General features: G+C 35.7%; 1 protein-coding gene across 1 annotated transcript; it reads left to right on the forward strand.

The window, feature by feature from the left end:
- Positions 1-7,398: 7,398 nt before the first annotated feature.
- Positions 7,399-8,334, forward strand: Olfr799 (olfactory receptor 799). Its single transcript, NM_146927.1, has one exon. It carries the CDS (start codon positions 7,399-7,401, stop codon positions 8,332-8,334), a length of 936 nt encoding a protein of 311 aa, NP_667138.1.
- Positions 8,335-19,398: the final 11,064 nt, after the last annotated feature.

Below are 19,398 nucleotides of genomic sequence, written 5' to 3' on the forward strand. Positions count from 1 at the left end.
AACTTTTAATTGCCTTATAAAGATAATTCTAATATGACTATCACTAGGTTTTTTTGTTTTTTGTTTTTTTGGGTTTTTTTTTAGTATTTTCTTTATGTCTCAATTGTAGCTTCCTCTCCCTCCCCCTTCTCTCCTTCCAGTCTCTCCCTCTCACTTCATATCCTTGCAATCCTCCTGTCCTCCCATTTTACTCAGAAAAGGATCAGAAAAAGGGAGGCCTTCCATGGATATCAGGCCACCTTGGCATATAAGGTTGCAATAGGATTAGGCTCATCTCCTATTGTGGCTAGACATGACAGCCCAGTTAGAAGAAAGGGATCCAAATTTGGGCAACAGTCAGATACGGGTCCTGCTGTTAGTCGTTCCATATGAAGATGCAGCTTCACAACTGATAAACATGTGCCAAGGGTCTATATTTGTCCCATGCATGCTCTCTGGTTGGTGGTTCAGTCTTTGTGGGCCCTTATCAGGGTAGGTTAGTTGATTCTATATGATTTATAGCAGTGTCCTTGACCTCTTCGACTCCTTCAATCCTTCATCCTCCTCTTCCACAAGATTCCCTGAGGTCTGCCTAATGTTTAGCTGTGGGTCTCTGAATTTGTTTTCATCAGTTTCTGAGTGGAGCGTCTCAGGTGACAGCTATGATATGTACCTTTCTGGAAGTATAGCAGAATATCTTTAATAGTGTCAGGGGTAGGTGTTCTCTCATGGCATGGGTCTCAAGACAGCCCAGTCATTGATTAGCCATCCCTCCAGCTTTTGCTCCATCTTTACTCTTGAATAGCTTGTTGGCAAGATAAATTGTCTAAGGCTTTGTGGCTGGGTTGGTTTACCCATTGCTCTCTGGAAGTCTTTTCTGGTTCTAGGAGATGGCCGTTTCAGACTCCACATTCCCCATTGCTAGGAATTGTAGCTAGAGTGACCCTCATAGATTCCTGGTAGTTTCCATTTCCTAGCTTATCCCAGAGATGCACCTCCACCAACTCATGTTTTTGTTCATGTATTCTCTCCTTCCTAGACTTGATCCTTCCTCCTCCCCTCTCACATGATCCCTCACTACCCTCCCTCTCTTTTCCCTTTTTAGTGATATCTAAGCATCACCCATTGGGATCTCCTTGTTTATTTAGCTTCTATTGATCTATGGATGGTAGCATAGTTATTCTGTAGTTTATGGCTAATATCACTTATAAGTGTGTAAATACCATGTATGCACTTCTGGTTCTGTGTTACCTCACTCAGGATGATCTTTTCTAGCACCATCCATTTGCCTGCAAGTTTAATGATGTCCTTATTTTTAGTAGCTGAGTAGGGTCCCATTTTATAAATGTACCACATTTTCTTTGTCCATTCTTCCATTGAAGGACATCTAGGTTATTTCCAGTTTATGGCTATTATGAATAAAGCTACCATGAACATAGCACATATCTTTGTTATGGTAGAACCTCTTTTGGGTATATGTCCAAGAATGCAGTGGCTGAGTCTTGAGGTAGAACTATTTCCAATTTTATGATAAACTTCCAAATTGATTTCCAAAGTACTTGTACAAGTAGTACAAGTTTGCATTCCCACCAGTAATAGAATAATGTTCAACTTGAACCACATCACAGTAGCTTTCTTGAGGATTCTTCTTTTTCCCATTGTAGACTTTTGGTTTCTTTGTTAAAAATCAAGTGTCCATAAGTGTGTGGGTTTACTTATAGGTCTTGCATTGAATCTATAGATTGTTCTTGGTAAGATGGTCATTTTCACTATGTTAATCCCACCTATACATGATCATGGAAGATCTTTCCATCTGCTATCTTCTTCAATTTCCTTCTTCAAAGGCTTAAGGTTTTTGTCACACAGGACTTGCAATTGCTTGGTTAGAGTTACACCAATATATTTTATATTATTCATGACTATTGTGATGGGTGTTGTTTCCCTAAATTCTTTCTCAGTTTGGATATCATTTGTATAAAGGAGGACTACTGATTTCTTGAGCTTAATTGTGTATCCAGCCACTTTACTGTAGGTGTTTATCAGTTGTAGGAACTGTCTCGTAGAAATTTTGAGGCCAACTATGTATATTACATCATCTGCAAATAATGTTTCTTTAACTTCTTCCTTTACAATATGTGCCTGCTTGAATTCTTTATAGTCTGATTGCTATAGCTAGAACTTCAAATACTATAATCAATAGGCACACAAATCTTGCTGTGTCCCTGATTTTAATGGAATTGTTTTAAATTTCTCTCCATTTAATTTGATGTTGGCTATTGACTTGCTGTATATTGCCTTTGTGTGTGTGTGTTTAGATAAGATTCCTCAAAGACTTTTAACATGAAGGGGTTTTGGATTTTGTCAAAGCCTTTTCATCATCTAATGAGATGATCATGCCATGTTTCTTTTTTTTTTCCAGTTTGTCTATATTCTGGATTACATTGTTGAATTTTTATAAGTTGAATCCCTGCATCTTTGGTATAAAGCCTACTTGATAATGGCAGATGCTGTTTTTCGTGTATCCTTAAATTCAGTGAGTATTTTTATCAAATTTGTATTTTATTGAGTATTTTTGCATCAATGTTCATAAGGGAGATTGGTCTGAAAGTCTCTTTTAAGTTTGAATCTTTGTGTAGTTTAGGCATCAGTGTGAGTGTGGCCTCATATAATTAATGTAGTCGTGTTCCTTCCGTATCTATTTTGTTGAATAATTTGGGAACTGTTGAGATTGGTTCTTCTGTGAAAGTCTGGTAGAATTCTGCACTAAAACCATCTTGTCCTGGGTGATTTTTATAGTTGTAAGACTTTTAATGACTGGTTTACTTTGCTAAGGTTTATATATTTATTTAAATTGTTTACCTGATTTTGACCTACCTTTGGTATGTGGTATCTATTAAGAATTTCATCTATTTCTTTTAGGTTTTTGAATTTTGTAGAATACAGATTTTTTTTTTTTTTTTTTTAGAATACAGATTTTTAAAGTAAGACCTAATGATTCTTTAGATTTCCTCAAAGTCTGCTGTTATGTCCCTCTTTTCATTTCTAATTTTGTTACTGAGGACATTCTCTTTGCCTTTTAGTTAGATTGGACAAGGCTTTATTTTGTTGATTTTTTTCAAAGAGCCAACTCTTGGCTTTGTTCATTTTTTTTTTTTTTTTTTGTATTGTTCTTTGTTTCTAATAGCTTGGTTTTAGCCCCGAGTTTGGTTATTTTCTGCAGTGTACTATCCTTTGATATGTTTGCTTATATTTGTTCTAGAGCTTTCAGATGTGCTGGTCAGTCACTAGTATGGAATCTCAGTAATTTCTTTATGAAGGCACTTAGTACTATAATCTTTTCTCTTTGCACTGCTTTCATTGTGCCCCATAAGTTTGGGTATGTTGTGCCTCATTTTCATTGAATTCTAGAAAGCCTTTAATTTCTTTATTTCTTCCTTGACCCATTGATCATTGAGTAGACAGTTGTTCATTTTCATGAGTTTGTAGCTTACCTTTAATCCATGATGGTCTGATAATGTACAGAAGTTTATTTCAATTTTCTTAAATTTATTAAGGCTTGCTTTGTGAACAAGTATAAGATTAATTTTGAAAAATATTATGTGAGATGCTGAGAAGAGGATATATTCTTTTGTGTTTGGGTGAAATATTCTATGGGTATCTGTTAGGTTCATTTGATTCATTGCCTCTGTTAGTATTACTATTTTTCTATTTAATTTCTGACTGGATCACCTCTCCATTGGCAAGAGTGGGGTATTAAATTATCCCACTATAAATGTGTAGGCTTCAATGTATGATTTAAAATTTAGCAATGTTTCATTTTCAAATGTGGGTACCCTTACATTTGTGGCATAAATATTCAGAATTGAGACATCATCTTTATGTGTTCCCTTTGAGGAGTATGAAATGTCCTTCTCCATATCTTTTGATTAATTTTGGTGGAAAGTCTATTCTATTTGCTATTAGAATGGTTACTCCGACTTCTTTTTGTCCCCATTTGCTTTGAAAAATCCTATCCAGCGAGGTACTATGAAGTAATGTCTATATATTTGTTGTTGGGAGGTATTTCTTAGATGCAGCAGGATGATGAATCTTGTTTTCACATCCATTATGTTAGCCTGTGTCTTTTTATTGGGGAACTGAGTCCATTGATCTTGAGAGGTATTTATGATCAATGATTATTAATTCTGTTATTTTGATGTTGGTACTGGTAGCATGTGTGTTTACGTATGTGTGTATTTCCCTTCCTTCCGTCTTGCCTATGCAGAATTATTTATTTCCTGTGTTTTCTTGGATGTCATTAGCCTCCTTGGGTTGGAATTTTCCTTCCACTATTTTCTATAGAGTTGGATTTGTGGATAGGTATTGTTTAAATTTAGTTTTGTCATGGAATATGCCATGAACATACAAACAAACAAACACTCACAAAAAAACAAAAAAAAAACAAAAAACATAAAAGCCCCTAAAACCACATTATCTAGGGTTGAGGCCTCAAGAACTTTCCCCTCCCATGTTAGCATGTTTGTTGGTGTGAATGTTGTTGGGGTCTTGCTTAGAAACCCACATTGATGAGATTTCATCGTTGTAAATCCTCTGAAATTTCTAGAAGAAGCTGTCTCACAACTAACACACTGCATCTCTGGCTTTCATAATCTCTCTACTCCCTCTTCCACAATAGCTTCTGAGCTTTAGTATAGGAGTGTTATAGTTGTATCCAAGAGATCTGGGTTCCACAATTCTGCATTTTGATGGGCTATGGTTTCCTGAAATACTTTTTTCTATTCCATCAAAAGTTTCCTTGATGAACGATAAGAACTACATTTATCTGTGGGCATAAGGATAAATATTTACAGTGTAGTTAGTGATTGTATTAGTTTAGTAAATTGGGGGTGGTATGTTCTCCTCCAAGATCCATGACTAGCCCTAGGTAACTGGCTATGTTTCCAGAATCAGGCATAATTTTCCTTTGGCTGAGTAGTACTTAAGTGCAATTGAGAGAGCTGTTGGTTGCCACAAAGTGATGAATTTCACTATTGCACCATTAGATTTTATCATGTTGTGCTTGTCATTGTTATTATTCCTAGGTGCTGTAGCTGGGTAGGATGATTGCTTGCTTTTCCTCATTAAAAATATAACTAAATAATGAGAAACTTCAAAAGATAGTGTTCCCCAGGAAACAGACCCTGAATTTGGTTGTCCTATACCAAGTTTTCAGCCCTGAAATCCTATACATATATGTAACTTTATACTGACTAGTCATGTTGTGTATAGTCTTTAGAAATATGTACACATATATTTAACAATAATTTTAAAAGAAAAGGCCTTGAATTTGAGAAAGAACAGAAGGATTCATAACAGGATTTGGAGTGGGAAAATAAAAGTAGAAACATACTTTTATAATTTCAAAAATTAAAAATATATTTAAAATAAATGTTTTAAACAAATATTTTGTCATGATGACTATTAAGAAAAAATAAATAAGAAGTATACAAAACATTTTATTTGAATTTTGCACTTGGATATAACATGAGATGAATGAATTAAGCAAATTGTTCAAGAACATTCAGATAGAAAAAGTAAATTGTGAGTTCAGACCCTCTAAACATGATTTAGAGTTCCTTAAATAAGCTCAATTTTAAAGCTGGAAAGTGGCACCATGTGCTTTCCTTACAGGTAAGAAACAGAGGATCATTTCCTTACTTTAAGTCACTTCATTAAAAAACCCTCCTAAGTAAGAATCTGAAACAACTTCTTGAAAACAAATTACTTCACACCAATCAATATCATAGAGATTATATGAATAAACAGAGCCTTGAAGGAGAATGGGAAAGTGGTATGAAATTCAGAAAAAAATGTGAGATTATGGAACTGAGCTATAAAGCCTTTCATGAGGTTAAACAGATAAAAGCTTTAAATGTAAAGAGATCAAAGCAGAAAATCTGAATTGCCAAAAAGAATAAGTTGTGCTTTATTAGTGAAGCAAAGAGTGATGACTTTGTCCAAAATCATTGAAATCATACTAAAATCAAATGAGTTTATATATAAGTGGAAAGTTGAAAAGCTGAGACAATGTTAAACAGAATGTTAAATGGAGGGAGGGGCAAGTAAATATAAACTTAAGAAAGGGCTTACCCTCTATATGTGTGTATGAGAATATAAAAGACATAATACTAATTACTATGTGAAACGTTCACTTATAATAAAAGATTAAACTAAACTTAAACTTAAACTCAAACTTAAACAAGATTGACCCAAAACAGCATGAGAACATGAGTTTTGTTTGTGTCAGCATACTTCTCATTCCCTGAATCAAAATTATTATAACAGAATGCATACAGAAAGGAAATATGCTATCATTGAATGTGTTTAAAAATAAACACAAGGAACTTCATTTTAGAATTTTAATATCCCAAACTATATTTTTATTGAAACCCTTTCTGGTAGAAATAAAGGAAAAAAATCTTTAATGTCTATAGAATACTAACCTTGCAACTCTAAGACACTAGAGTTTTTCATGAAAATCAAGTAATCAGGTGATTTGGTTTCACACTTCCACTTACAAGCTGGGAAACTAATTCTTTGTAAGATCCTGCCTTAGGAATCAAAATGGTACTACATAAACATCCTATTGTGATATTCAGAGGAAAATATATTCAACAGAAATTATCCTATATTGAAAATATATGTTAATATCTATGGAAATATAAATGAATCTGGCAAAAACATATGAACTACAGCATAACTAAATGAATCATTTTGTGAGAGGTGTTGAGTTAGGGTCTGTGAACATAGCCACGGTTGTCCTGGAACTCACTATATAGCCTAGGATGGTATCTAACTCACAGAGATATACATATCTTTGCCCCCAACTGTAAGGATGGTGTGTGTCAGCATACCCTGTGACCTAAATGAATCTTTAATAAACCACAGCAAAAATTAGTTTTAAACATATAAACTATACTGCAACTGCATGATAAATATTTACCAGTCAATAACTAATATTAAATATGAACATATTGTTAAGATTATCTAAACAGAGGAGACTTCATTTATTTTAACAGTTGTCTCCTAAAATCTTTTCTGGGAAAAGAAGTTAGGGGAAGACAGAGTGTTGGACCAAAAGCAAATTAATTTAAAGGGACATTTTTGTGGAATGATGTTTATAAAACTGTGTATTAAACTGGTATCAATTACAGCTAGACTGTAGGCACATAATAATAGCATTATAAAATATGTGCATCAAATATGAGCTATTATGTGATACAAAGATATGTTCAGACATCAGCTTCTTCACTAACCTACAGTAATACAGGAATGACACTCAAGTTAGCTTGTCTTGAGATTGGCACCTGACTCAACTCTGAGATTTTATAAAACCTTTCTTATTTTTCAACCAGATTGGACAAGAGACAATAACCAAGAATGAAAAACCGAACAGTAACAACTTTCATTTTGCTGGGTCTGACAGATGACATTAGGCTGCAAACTCTACTTTTTATCTTTCTGCTTTTTTCTTACATGTTGAGTTTATCTGGTAACCTAACCATCATCACCCTCACTCTGATTGACCCCCATCTTAAAACACCTATGTATATTTTCCTCAAAAATTTCTCCTTCTTAGAAATTTCACTTACAACTGCTTGTATTCCCAGATTTCTATACAGCCTATCATCTGGGGATAAGTCCATTGCCTATGCTGCTTGTATCAGTCAACTGTTGTTTATAGACATCTTTGCAGTTACAGAATTTTTTCTCTTGGCTATCATGTCCTATGATCGCTATGTGGCCATCTGTAAACCTCTGCATTACATGACCATCATGAATAGCAGAGTCTGCAAGAACTTCATCTTCTTCTGTTGGGTAGCAGCACTGATCATCGTTCTCCCACCAATTAGCCTAGGTTTGGGCCTGGAATTCTGTGACTCAGATATTGTTGACCATTTTTGTTGTGATGCAGCTCCTCTCCTGAAAATCTCTTGTTCAGACACATGGTTGATAGAACAGATGGTGATAGCTGGTGCGGTGTTGACATTCATCATCACCTTTGTGTGTGTTGTCCTTTCTTATGGTTATATCATCAAGACCATTCTGAGATTTCCCTCTGCCAAGCAAAGGAAAAAGGCCTTTTCCACCTGTTCTTCCCACATGATTGTTGTTTCCATTACTTATGGTAGCTGCATCTTCATTTATGTCAAACCTTCATCCAAGGATAATGTAGCTATCAATAAAGGGATTTCACTTATTATTGTATCAATTTCACCAATGTTGAATCCCTTTATTTATGCACTGAGAAACAAGCAAGTAAAGCAAGCTTTCAATTACTCAATTAAAAAAGTTGCATTTCTCTCAAAGATGTAAAAAACAAATGAAGAATTCTAAACAAAGTAGGGTGAATGATTGGAAAATCTGAAGCTTTGTTATAGTATTATTCAATATCTTTGTTTTTTAATCTTCTTATGCTTACACTTTCTCCTTTAACTTGTATACTATGAGCATGACTTTGTCTATCTCTATTAAAACCAAACTTTTTGAATATGTTTAGTCTTGCAGTCAACCTGAAATTGTTGTCTGACTGTTATTCCTGAGAATAAAGTAGATTGTGGTTTTATACCATGTTTCCCACACTTTCATGTGTGTCTTTTTATTTTACATTGTAACTAATCAAATGAGCACAGAAGTTATATGTACATATAAAAATATTCATTATCCATTTGCCACCAAGAAAACAGATGGCAAGGTAAAACTGGAAGGGAAAAAATTAGAAACTCAAGCAAGATACTCAGAAGCAAATCTGACCTCAGAATACAGGAGATGGAAAAGAGAATCTTAGGAATAGACAGAATGATCGGATACCTTGGTTGGAGAAAATGTGAAATCATGTAAAACGAAAAATCCAGGCCTAAACTTCCAAGAAATCTGGGAATCTCTGAAGAGACCAAATCTCACAATAATAGGAATAGAAGAAGTAGAAAAAAAACAATCAAAGACACAGAAAATATTTTCAACAAAATAATAGAATAAACTTACTGACCTCTCAGGGTACAAGGAACATACAGAATACCAAATACCCCGGACAAGAAAAGTAATTCCTCACAGCACCAAATAATGAAAACCTAAAGCATCAAGAACAACAAGAGAATATTAAAAGCTGCAAGGGATAAAAAAGACCAAATAACATGAAAGCAGACCTATTAGAATAAATCTGAATATTAATGGATACTCTAAAAGCCAGAAGGGCTAAATAGATATTCTAGAAACCCTAAAATATAACAGATACCAGCCAAGATTACTACACCAGACAAAACTTTCAATCACAATAGATGAAGAGAGAAATGCATTGTATTTGATAAAGCCAAACTCAAGCAGTATGTGTCCAGTCCTAGAGAAGGCACTTCAACTTCAAGAGGTTAACCATTCTCATGTAAACACAAGGGACAAAAATTCCAAACCAGAGACATGGGCACTATCCCATCTCCTTCAAATCTGCACCTCCACCTGTGGTTGATCACCACACCTGCATCCCTCCCACACTCCACAGCACCTGTCTCCCAGGAGGTCTGCCATAACCAGGGACATAGTTGAGACACCAGCCCCAATACCTAGGACAGATGGAACCCCCACAGAGACTAGCATATGTGAATTCTATTCTACTCTGTCTGAGTCCCACTATCCTTCTAGTCTGCACCTTCCTCTGCAACTGGGGCAGATATTGCCCCTGGAGCCAAAGCCTGACTGTCTCCAGGAGTTTTTCCCTAACCAAGAACACAAATGGTCTGCTGTAACCAGGGACAAACAAAACAAAACAAAACAAAACAAAAACAAAAACAAAAACAAAAAACCCAAAACAACAACAACAAAAACAGGCTCTAACCAGGCACACAAGAGACTCCTCCAAAATGAGACAGCACTGCCTACCTCCCAGGAGGCCTGCTCTAACCAAGGTCACAGAGCCCCCCCTGCATCCAAGGAGGCTAGTTCCAGTTGGAGACACCCAGGCCAGTTAACACCAGAGATAACTAGATGGTAAGAGGCAAGCTCAAGAACATAACAACAGAAGCCAATACAATTCAGCACCAACCGAACCCAGTTCTCCTACCACAGCCAGCCTTGGATACCTTAACATGCCTGAAAAGCAAGATTCTGACCTAAAATTCAATTTCATGAAGATGATAGAGGTCTTTAAGGAAGATATAAGTAGCCCCCTTAAAGAAATACAAGGAAACAGGCAAACATGTAGAATCCCTTAAAGAGGAAACAAATGAATCCCTTAGAGAAATACAGGAAAATATAATCAAGCAGGTGAAGGAATTGAATAAACAGTTCAAGACCTAAAAATGGAAATAGAAACAATGAAATCATAAATGGAGGCAACCCTGGAGATGGACAACCTAGTAAAGAGATCATGAGCTACAGATGCAAGTATCAAAAACAAAACAAAACAAAACAAAACAAAACAAAACAAACAAACAAACAAAAAAAACCCCAAGAGATAGAGGAGAAAATCTCAGGTATTGAAGATAGCATAGAAGATATTGACACTTAGGTCAAAGAAAATAAATGTGTAAAAAGCTCCCAACCCAAAACATCTAAGAAACCCAGGACACAATGAAGAGACCAACCCTAAGAACAATAGAAATAGAAGAAGGTGAATCTTCCCAGTTCAAAGGACCAGAAAATGTCTTCAATAAAACATAGAACAAAACTTCCCTACCCCAAAGAAAAAGATGGCCATTAATGTACAAGAAGCCTACAGAACATCACATAGATTGGACCATTAAAAATGCTCCTGTCACATAATAATCAAAACATTAAATTCACAGAACTAAGAAAGAATATTAAAAGTTGTAAGGGGAAAAGACCAAGTAACATATAAAGACAGACCTATCAGAATTATAGTAGACTTCTCTACTAAGACACTAAAAGCCAGAAGATCCTAGACAGACATCATACAGTCCCTAATAGAACACAAATACCATTCCAGGATACCATATCCAGCAATACTCTCAATCACCATAGATTGAGAAACCAGGATATTCCATGACAAAACAAAATGGAAACAATATTTTTCTATTAATCTAGCTCTAGAGGATGCTAGAAGGAAAACTCCAAAACTAAGGGGATAACCACACACAAGAAATTAATAGAACAACTTTATACTCAGTGATTTCTTGGCTAGGGAAGAAATAAAGAAATTAAGGCAGAACATACCGAAACATATGAGGCACAATGAAAACAGTGCTAAGAGGAAAACTCATAGCTCTGAGTGCCTTCATAAAGAAACTGGAAAGATCCTACACTAGCACCTTAACAGCACATCTGAAATCACTAGAAAAAGGCAGCAAATACACCCGAGGAGTCGATGGCAGGAAATAATCAATCTCAGGACTGAAATCAAAGAAGTAGAAACAAAGACAACTATACAAAGAATGATGATGATGATGATGATGATGATGATGATGATAATAATAACAATAGAATCTGGTTCTTTGAAAGAATCAACAAGATAGATAAACCCTTAGCCAAACTAACTAGAGAGCACAAGACAGCATCCAAATTAACAATTCAGAAATGAAGAATGAGACATAACAACAGAAACTGAAGAAATTTTAAAAAATCATCAAATACTACTACCAAAGTCTATACTCAACAAAACTGGAAAATCTAAATGAAATATACGATTTTCTATTTAGATACAATGAACCAAAGTTAAATCAGGATCAGATAAACCATCCAAAGAGTCCCATAACCCCTAAGGAAATAGAAGCAGTCATTAAAAGTCTTCTAACCAGCATCAAAGCTCAGCAGAGCAGTATTCTTTAAATTCATAATCTCACTATGCAAAGTTAAAACATCCAGAAAGATGTTAGAATTATGCCAAATACCCTGAATGTATCTTTGAACTTTTTCTCAATAATAGTGATTATCATTGTAAATTTTAGAAGTAACACAAATCCATTGGTATTTAGCATGACACTTGAAATAGCTTCTTACTCTTAAACTCTGAACCTCCTCTCTAATTTAAATAGTATCATAAAGAGCATCAATCTGTTGTTCCAAATGCCTATCTAAATCCTCTTGAATACTCAGAACATTAGTAACATGCTTTGCTAAATGATTAACAAAAGTAGCTAGCTGTCTTCTTGTGTCAAAGCAATTGCTGAAGCAGTGGTGCTAGCTATGAATATAATCAAAGCTGCTATATCAGCGATAATCAAGTCCACTACCCTCTTGCTTCTGTTTAAAGCCTGACTCATTCTTTCCAGCACTTGCAGTATTTTTTCAGAATACCAAAGTCCTGTAATAGTCACAGAAAGTGAAACAAAAACTGGTGGATAGACCACCATAACAGACATGCTGGACTTCAACACATTAACACAATTAGAAAGTATATAATAAATATGACTTACACTAAATACTGTGGAAGAAACAAAAGTAATCTTAACATGATCAATTAATAAAAGATTAAGAACCTTAACACAAGCACTAACACTTGTTCAGAAGTCTGGATCCTGTCCAGTTTATCCACTACAAATATAACTTGATATTGATAAAATTATTCATGGCCTAGGGTCAGTATTTCTATCTTTGTCAAGCTTCAAGAATGGCATATATAGCTTGGTAATGCTAGCCCTTCTTGTCTTGGGAATATTTTTATTCCTGCCAATGTAATAAAACTTGCCTTTAACAACAGCAACATGTAGCTGGCCAAAATACATGGCTTGAAACTAAGAATAAATCCCCAAACAGAGTTATTAATTTATAGGCTGGCAGCCAACAATGAGTAAGTTCTGCACAGAGCTGTACCAACCCAAGAGAGAAGTTCATTGGTTTTGATAATGCATGTTTCACAGGTAAGGAAGGCATTCTTGTCAGAAGGACCTAAGACAGATATAATCTTGTTTATTAAATAAAAAAGAGGGAGACATGGAGAGCCTTTTGGGGCCACTTGGCAGGAATTTGACATTGGGCCATGACAAGGAAATAAGCTCAGGCAGAACAAAGGAGTAGGTTTCAGACAAAAATCTGATTTTGAGCTAGGACAGGAAAGTAGGTTCAGAACATCTTGGTCATCCTGAAAAGTCCTTAGAAATAGTGATCATGGGAGTGATCACCGGACTTCATTTATTGCCTGCTTTCTTTCTTTTTTCTTTTTCTTTCTTTCTTTCTTTCTTTCTTTCTTTCTTTCTTTCTTTCTTTCTTTCTTTCTTTCTTTCTTTCTCTCTCTCTCTCTTTCTCTCCTTCTTCTTCTTCTTCTTCTTCTTCTTCTTCTTCTTCTTCTTCTTCTTCTTCTTCTTCTTCTCCTTCTTCTTCTTCTCCCCATCCTCCTCCCCCTCCCCCTCCCTCTCCTTCTCTTCCCCCTCCTCAGGACAACAGTTGTATGTACTCAAATCTCTTTATACATCTTATATAAGGCCCACTATTCTCTACACAGGACATGGCCCCCTCACATCTAAGCTAAGTCTTCTCAAATCAATTTAAAAAGTCCAAATATTAATCACTGGCATGGGCATGCCTAAAAGCCCATCTCCCAGGTGATTCTAGAATCTGTCAAGTCAACAGTGTTAACCATCACACTGCCTGACCTTTCCTATTGAAATGTTAAGACACTATGTCAGTTTCTTTCAATAACTACAGTATTTATCCCCAGTGCCTGTTCCTAAGTCCACCTTAAAATTTTCTAAACTTTAAAATGCAGGTTGCATTGCTATGGACAAAATGACTACGTAGGATATGTGTCTTGCCATCTCAACTTTAAAAACTTGATTTTTTTCAATTTAATAGGTAGCACAGGGTTTATTATTTTGGAATATAGTGTAAAGTAAATCTTGGCCACAAGAAGCGCAAGACTTAGTAAATTTTATTGAGACATAATTTTTAAGTAACAAAACACAAAAATAATTCCATATGTTTATGGATACCGTTTTAAAACCAAACCAAACCAAACCAAACCAAACCAAACCAAACCAAAACCAAAACCAAACCAAACCAAACCAAACCAAACCAAATATACTCACCGGAGAGAGTGGATGCTCACAGCCATCCATTAGACTGAGCACAGGGTCTCCAAAGGAGGAGCTAGAGAAAGGACCCAAGGAGATGAAGGGTTTTGAAGCCCCATAGGAGGAACAGCAATATGGACCAGCCAGTACCACCCCCCCCCCAAGAGCTCCCAGGGACTAAACCATCAACCAAAGAGTACACTGGAGGGACCCATGTCTCCAGCCACATATGTAGCAGAGAATGGACTTGTGGGACATCAATGAGAGAAGAGGCCCTTGGTCCTGTGAAGACTTAATGCCCCAGTGTTGAGGAATTCTTGGTCAGGGAAGCAGAAGTGTGTTGGTTAGTGAGCAGGGGAAGGGAGGATGGGATGGGGTGTGGAGGGGAAATGAGGAAAGGGGATAACATTTGAAATGTAAATAAAGAAAATATCTAATAAAAAAAGAAAAATACAGTTCTTTAACAAATGGTGTGGGTTAAACAAGATGGCTACAAGTGAAAAAAAAATAAAGCAAACAGATCCATACTTACCACCCTGCATAAAATTCAACTACAAATACAACAAAGTATTGTTTATATTAACATAAAAGCAAACACACTATATCTGATAGAAGATTAAGTAGGAAATAGTGTTGAACTCATTGACACTGGAAAAAACTTTCTGAACACAATACCATTAGCACAGTAACTAAACACAGTTAATAAATGGGCCATCATGAGGCTGAATGGCTTCTATAAGGCAAAGGACACTATCATTCAGACAAAGCTCCAAGCTACAAAATGGGAACTGTTTTCTTTCCAACTGCTCATCCAAATGAAGGCTAATATTTAAAATATAAGAAGATCTCTAAAAGCCAGACAACAGGAACACAAAAAAAAAAAAAAAAAAAAAAAACTTGATTAAAAATGGAGCACAGGTCTAAACTGAATTTTTACAAGAGGAAACTCAAATGGCCGAGAAACACTAAAAGTATTCTTTAATGTCTTTAGCCATCAGGGAAGTGCAAATCAAAACTACTTTGTGATTTCTTCTTAAACCTGGTGCAAGGGTATGGAGAAAGGAGAACACTTACATGTTGCTGGCAGGAGTACAAACTTACTACCACTATGGAAATCAATCTGACAGTTTCTTGGGAAGATGAAAGTACATCTATCTCAAGATTGAGCTTTCTCACTCTTGGGCATATGACTATTAGACACTTTATTCGACTACAGAGATACTTGCTTAATAAAATTCATTACTGCTCTATTGATAATAGCCAAACATTGAGAACCTATCCTTCTATCAATGGATAAATGAATATAGACCATGTAGTACATTTACACAATGGAATGCTGCTCTGCATGATTACTGCGTTACGTGATTAAAACATGAAATCATGAAAGTCTTGAGTAACTTTGGAATTTACTCCTCAGCATCTCTGGAATGAGTTAGAAACCTAGGACAATGGAAACTTCCAGGAATCTATGAAGGTGACTCTAGCTAGAACTCCTATCAATAGGGATAAAGAGCCTGAGATATCTGCATCATGTAATTATAAAAGACTTTAAATTGAGGATAGGAAACACCAAACAAGCCACAAAACCTTCAACCACAAGTTTTTCCATCTGCAAGATATACAGGGAAAAAGAGGAAGCAGAAACTGAAGGAATGGTCAGCCAATGACTGGCATAATTTGAGACCCATGCCATGAAAGACAGCCTACCCATGACACTATTAATAATATTATGTTATACCTTCAGACAGAAGCCTAGCATAACAAACATCTGAGAGACTTCACCTAGAAACTAATGGAAACAGATTCAGAGACCCATAGCCAAACATTAGGCAGAGCTTGGGAAAGCGTATGGAAAAGGGGGAAGATTGAAGGAGTCAGAAAAGTTAAGGATACCACAAGAAAACTTACAGAATCAACTAGCCTGGGTCCATAGGTGCTCAGAGAGACTGAACCACCAACCAGAGAGCATGCATGGGGTGAACTTAAGCCTCTATGCATATGTAAGAGATGTGCAGCTTGATCATCACTTTTGACCCTTAACAGCAGGAGCAGGAGCTGTCTTTGACTATGTTGCCTGCCTTTGGATCTCTTTTGCCTAACTGGCTGCCTTGTCTAACCTCAATAGAAGCAGGTGCACCTATTTTTAAGGAGACTTGATATGACAAGGAGGGTTGATATCTGTGAGAGGTCTCTCCTCTGATGATAAGGGGAGGGAGAAGAAGTGGAGAGAAGGTGAGAGGGAGGGACTTGGAGGAGAGGAGAGATAACAAGCTTTGATCAGGACATAAAGTAAAAAAAAATAAATGAAAGAAATGAACATAACTAAGAGAGAAAGGAGAAAGAGAAGAGGAGAGAGATAGAAAGAGACAGAGATACACAGAGAGAGGTTCAGGTAAATGCTAGAAAAAAAAGCAAAAACAAAACAAAACAACAACAAAAACCGATTCTGAGTGAGGTAACCCAGATCCATAAAGACAAATGTGGTGTGTATTTACGTATAATGTAGATATTAGCTGCTAAGACATTCCAAAGTAAGCTACAGTCTGTACGAGCTCAGAGGTTAGATATAGAAAAAGGAGCTGGGGGAAGATCTCCCTGGAAAGAGGAAACTGAATAGAACATTATGGATGTAGTGGGGGGTCTTAGAGCTAAAGAATCAAATGGAGGGGAAGGGATGAGGTGGGCTTAAGGTGGGAATACAGATGGAGACAACTAAAATGAAGGATCATTTGAAGGGGTGTATAGAAACCTAATGTAGTAGAAGCCCCCTAAAATATATACATATTTGATCATGATCCAAATTAAATTGTCAAATAATGGGGTGGAGGGATGGGCTCCCAACTGAATATCTTTTGTCATCAAGTGAAGTTTCCAATTCTGGGACTGCATTATATCTAGTCAAGTTATTGGCCAAAGGGGTGCTATAGGAACTCCAAAACAACCTAGGTTATTGACAAGGTTATTGATTGCCACAAACTGAAAGTTATGCCCTATTATTGAAAACAATACCTGAATAATTTATTGAACACAAAGAAGGTAGAGTCTTGCCTACCTAGAGCCATTACCCATAGTGACTAGAGTTTATGGTATTAGATGGTATTCTGCTTGCTACCAAAGAAGTAAACACATATCCCCTATTAATCCTTGGACATATGATGCTTATTTGCTTGTAAGATACATCAGTACATTGAGGTACAAAACCAAGATGGCAGGTCCATAAGCTTCCATGGATTCTCCTGTCTCTACTTCCTGCTTTCCACAGGAGCTCTGTGATTAGAGAGTCACACTGCCATAACCAGCTTCACATGTGTGTTGGGGATTAGAACTCAGGCCCTCACATTTTCAAATCAAGCAATTTACTCTTGGAACTGAGACTTATCCTCAGCTCCTTAGTTTAGCTTGCAAAAAATAATATTCTGGAGCCATCCACAAGTAAAGGCACTTGTTATATAAGCCTGGAAACCAGAAATTTTATCTCTAGAATCCACATGAAGGTAGAAGGAGATAAACATCTCCACAAACTTGTCCTCTGACATCCACATGTCACTGTGGCACACAAATCTGTGTTTAAACACATACATATCATGTACATATATATGCATTGATTAATTAATTAACATTTTAAAATAAAATTAAAGCATTATTTTCATAGAATAAAACTAAGTACTATTTTAAACCTATGTAATTTATTTACCACATAACAAATTGACAATACAGAAAATGAGTCCCAAATCTTTTACAGCTGATATAACAAGGATTAATTATAAGAAACTGGACTAGATTTTTCTTTTAATTAGATTCTATGCTTTCCTTGCAGTTTTGTGTAAATGATTTTGATGCTCTAAGTCTCCAAAGGCTCTATTCCCACAAAAGATTTATTAATTATTTCTGAGCCTGGGTCACCAAGGGCTCTTATGTTTATGTGTTATAAATGTGGCAAACTAATAATAATTATCAATCTTGATATTAGATCTTCTGAGCAAAGAGTTCAGAATATCTCCTCTTCCTAAACTACCAATCATTCCTTCAAACTTATTTTTCAGGGCTGGAAAAAGTAAAGAAAGTTATTTTCTTATGATGGTTCTGTATCCTCAATGAGAAAGTTGAGCCAAATGATTAAAAACAGAAAATGTAATGCATTCAGACTACTATGCATATATCGCATGATTATATTTAATCAATGGCCACCAGGCATAATTATTTTACATTATATTTACAAGAATCATTGGTTAAACATCTAAGAGGAAGGGCTGTGAACAACTGTAAGAAATGTGAGTATAATGAATTCTGACCTTTCAATTATAGGTTCTTTTTTGACACTCAGGTCCCACATTCCTCTAGTTAAAAAGTCTTCACAGACTGTATTAAGATTATGGGTGGAAACTAGAATATATCACTTTAGAGTGTTATGTTACTGGATATAGCATAGGTATTAATAAAGTTATATTAAGCATCAATAAAAACTGAGGCTGTATTTCAGTGGTCCTTGCATAACTTATGCAGACCCTGGTTACCAGAAGAAAAATGCAACAAGGAGTAAGAGGTCATCATCTAAAAACTGGATAATTTGAGAACTGTGAAAAAGTATCTACATGTAGTTCTCTAGAAATTTGTGAAATGGTGGACTGAGGATCAGGAATAGAACTGGAAACAAAGAGCTTTGGAGGAAGACTATTCCTGATAGTTAAGCCAATTGCTTGTCTCAGTATGAAACCTGTAGTGAAGTTTACCAGTTATAACATACTGGTTTGATTAAAAGATACAAAATAAAATAGAATTAGGTATATGCATCAAGTGTTTCATTTTGTACTTTTCTTTCAGGTATACTCAGTTACATGACTGATACAGGAGTAATCATTTCTAGAGATTAAAAGATCAAGATTAATAGAGTTTTGTTGACAAATAATAATACAAAGGACTAACTACATAAAGGCATCAGCAAGTGTCTCAAAATTACAAAGAAAGGTGACAGATAAAACACACATGGGTCCTTAAGGTAAGCTGTGGAAGAATGCTATGACTGTTGTGTGGTTAGAAACACACATTCTACTTAAAAATTCCCCAAATTTAAACAGAAATTTCATACTGTTTGAACAATTTTGCTAAAATTTTGAACATAAAAAATGGAGAAAATGTGACTTTGGTATACTGGCAACTGAACATATTAACAGGAAAAGGAAATCATTGTGGGTCAGCAAGCCGAAGTAATTCAAATGTGTCTGCTAATCACAGATAATACATATTTAGTGTTTCAGTGTGGAATGTGTATGAACAATAACATCAGTTCAGTTCCACATTAAGATAAAACTAAGACAGTGAAGTTGAGATATTTTTGAAGACAGGCTTAACAGTTAATATGGCAGTTTTAACTTAATGATATTGATAGAGGTATTTTCAGTGTATTCTAAAATTGAACGCTAAA

This window comes from Mus musculus, chromosome 10 (genome assembly GCF_000001635.26).
Source record: "Mus musculus strain C57BL/6J chromosome 10, GRCm38.p6 C57BL/6J".
Lineage (NCBI taxonomy): Eukaryota > Metazoa > Chordata > Mammalia > Rodentia > Muridae > Mus > Mus musculus.

Coding starts and splice junctions, on each gene's coding strand:
- Olfr799 (NM_146927.1), top strand. CDS start 7,399: ATGAAAAACCGAACAGTAACAACTTTCATTTTGCTGGGTCTGACAGAT.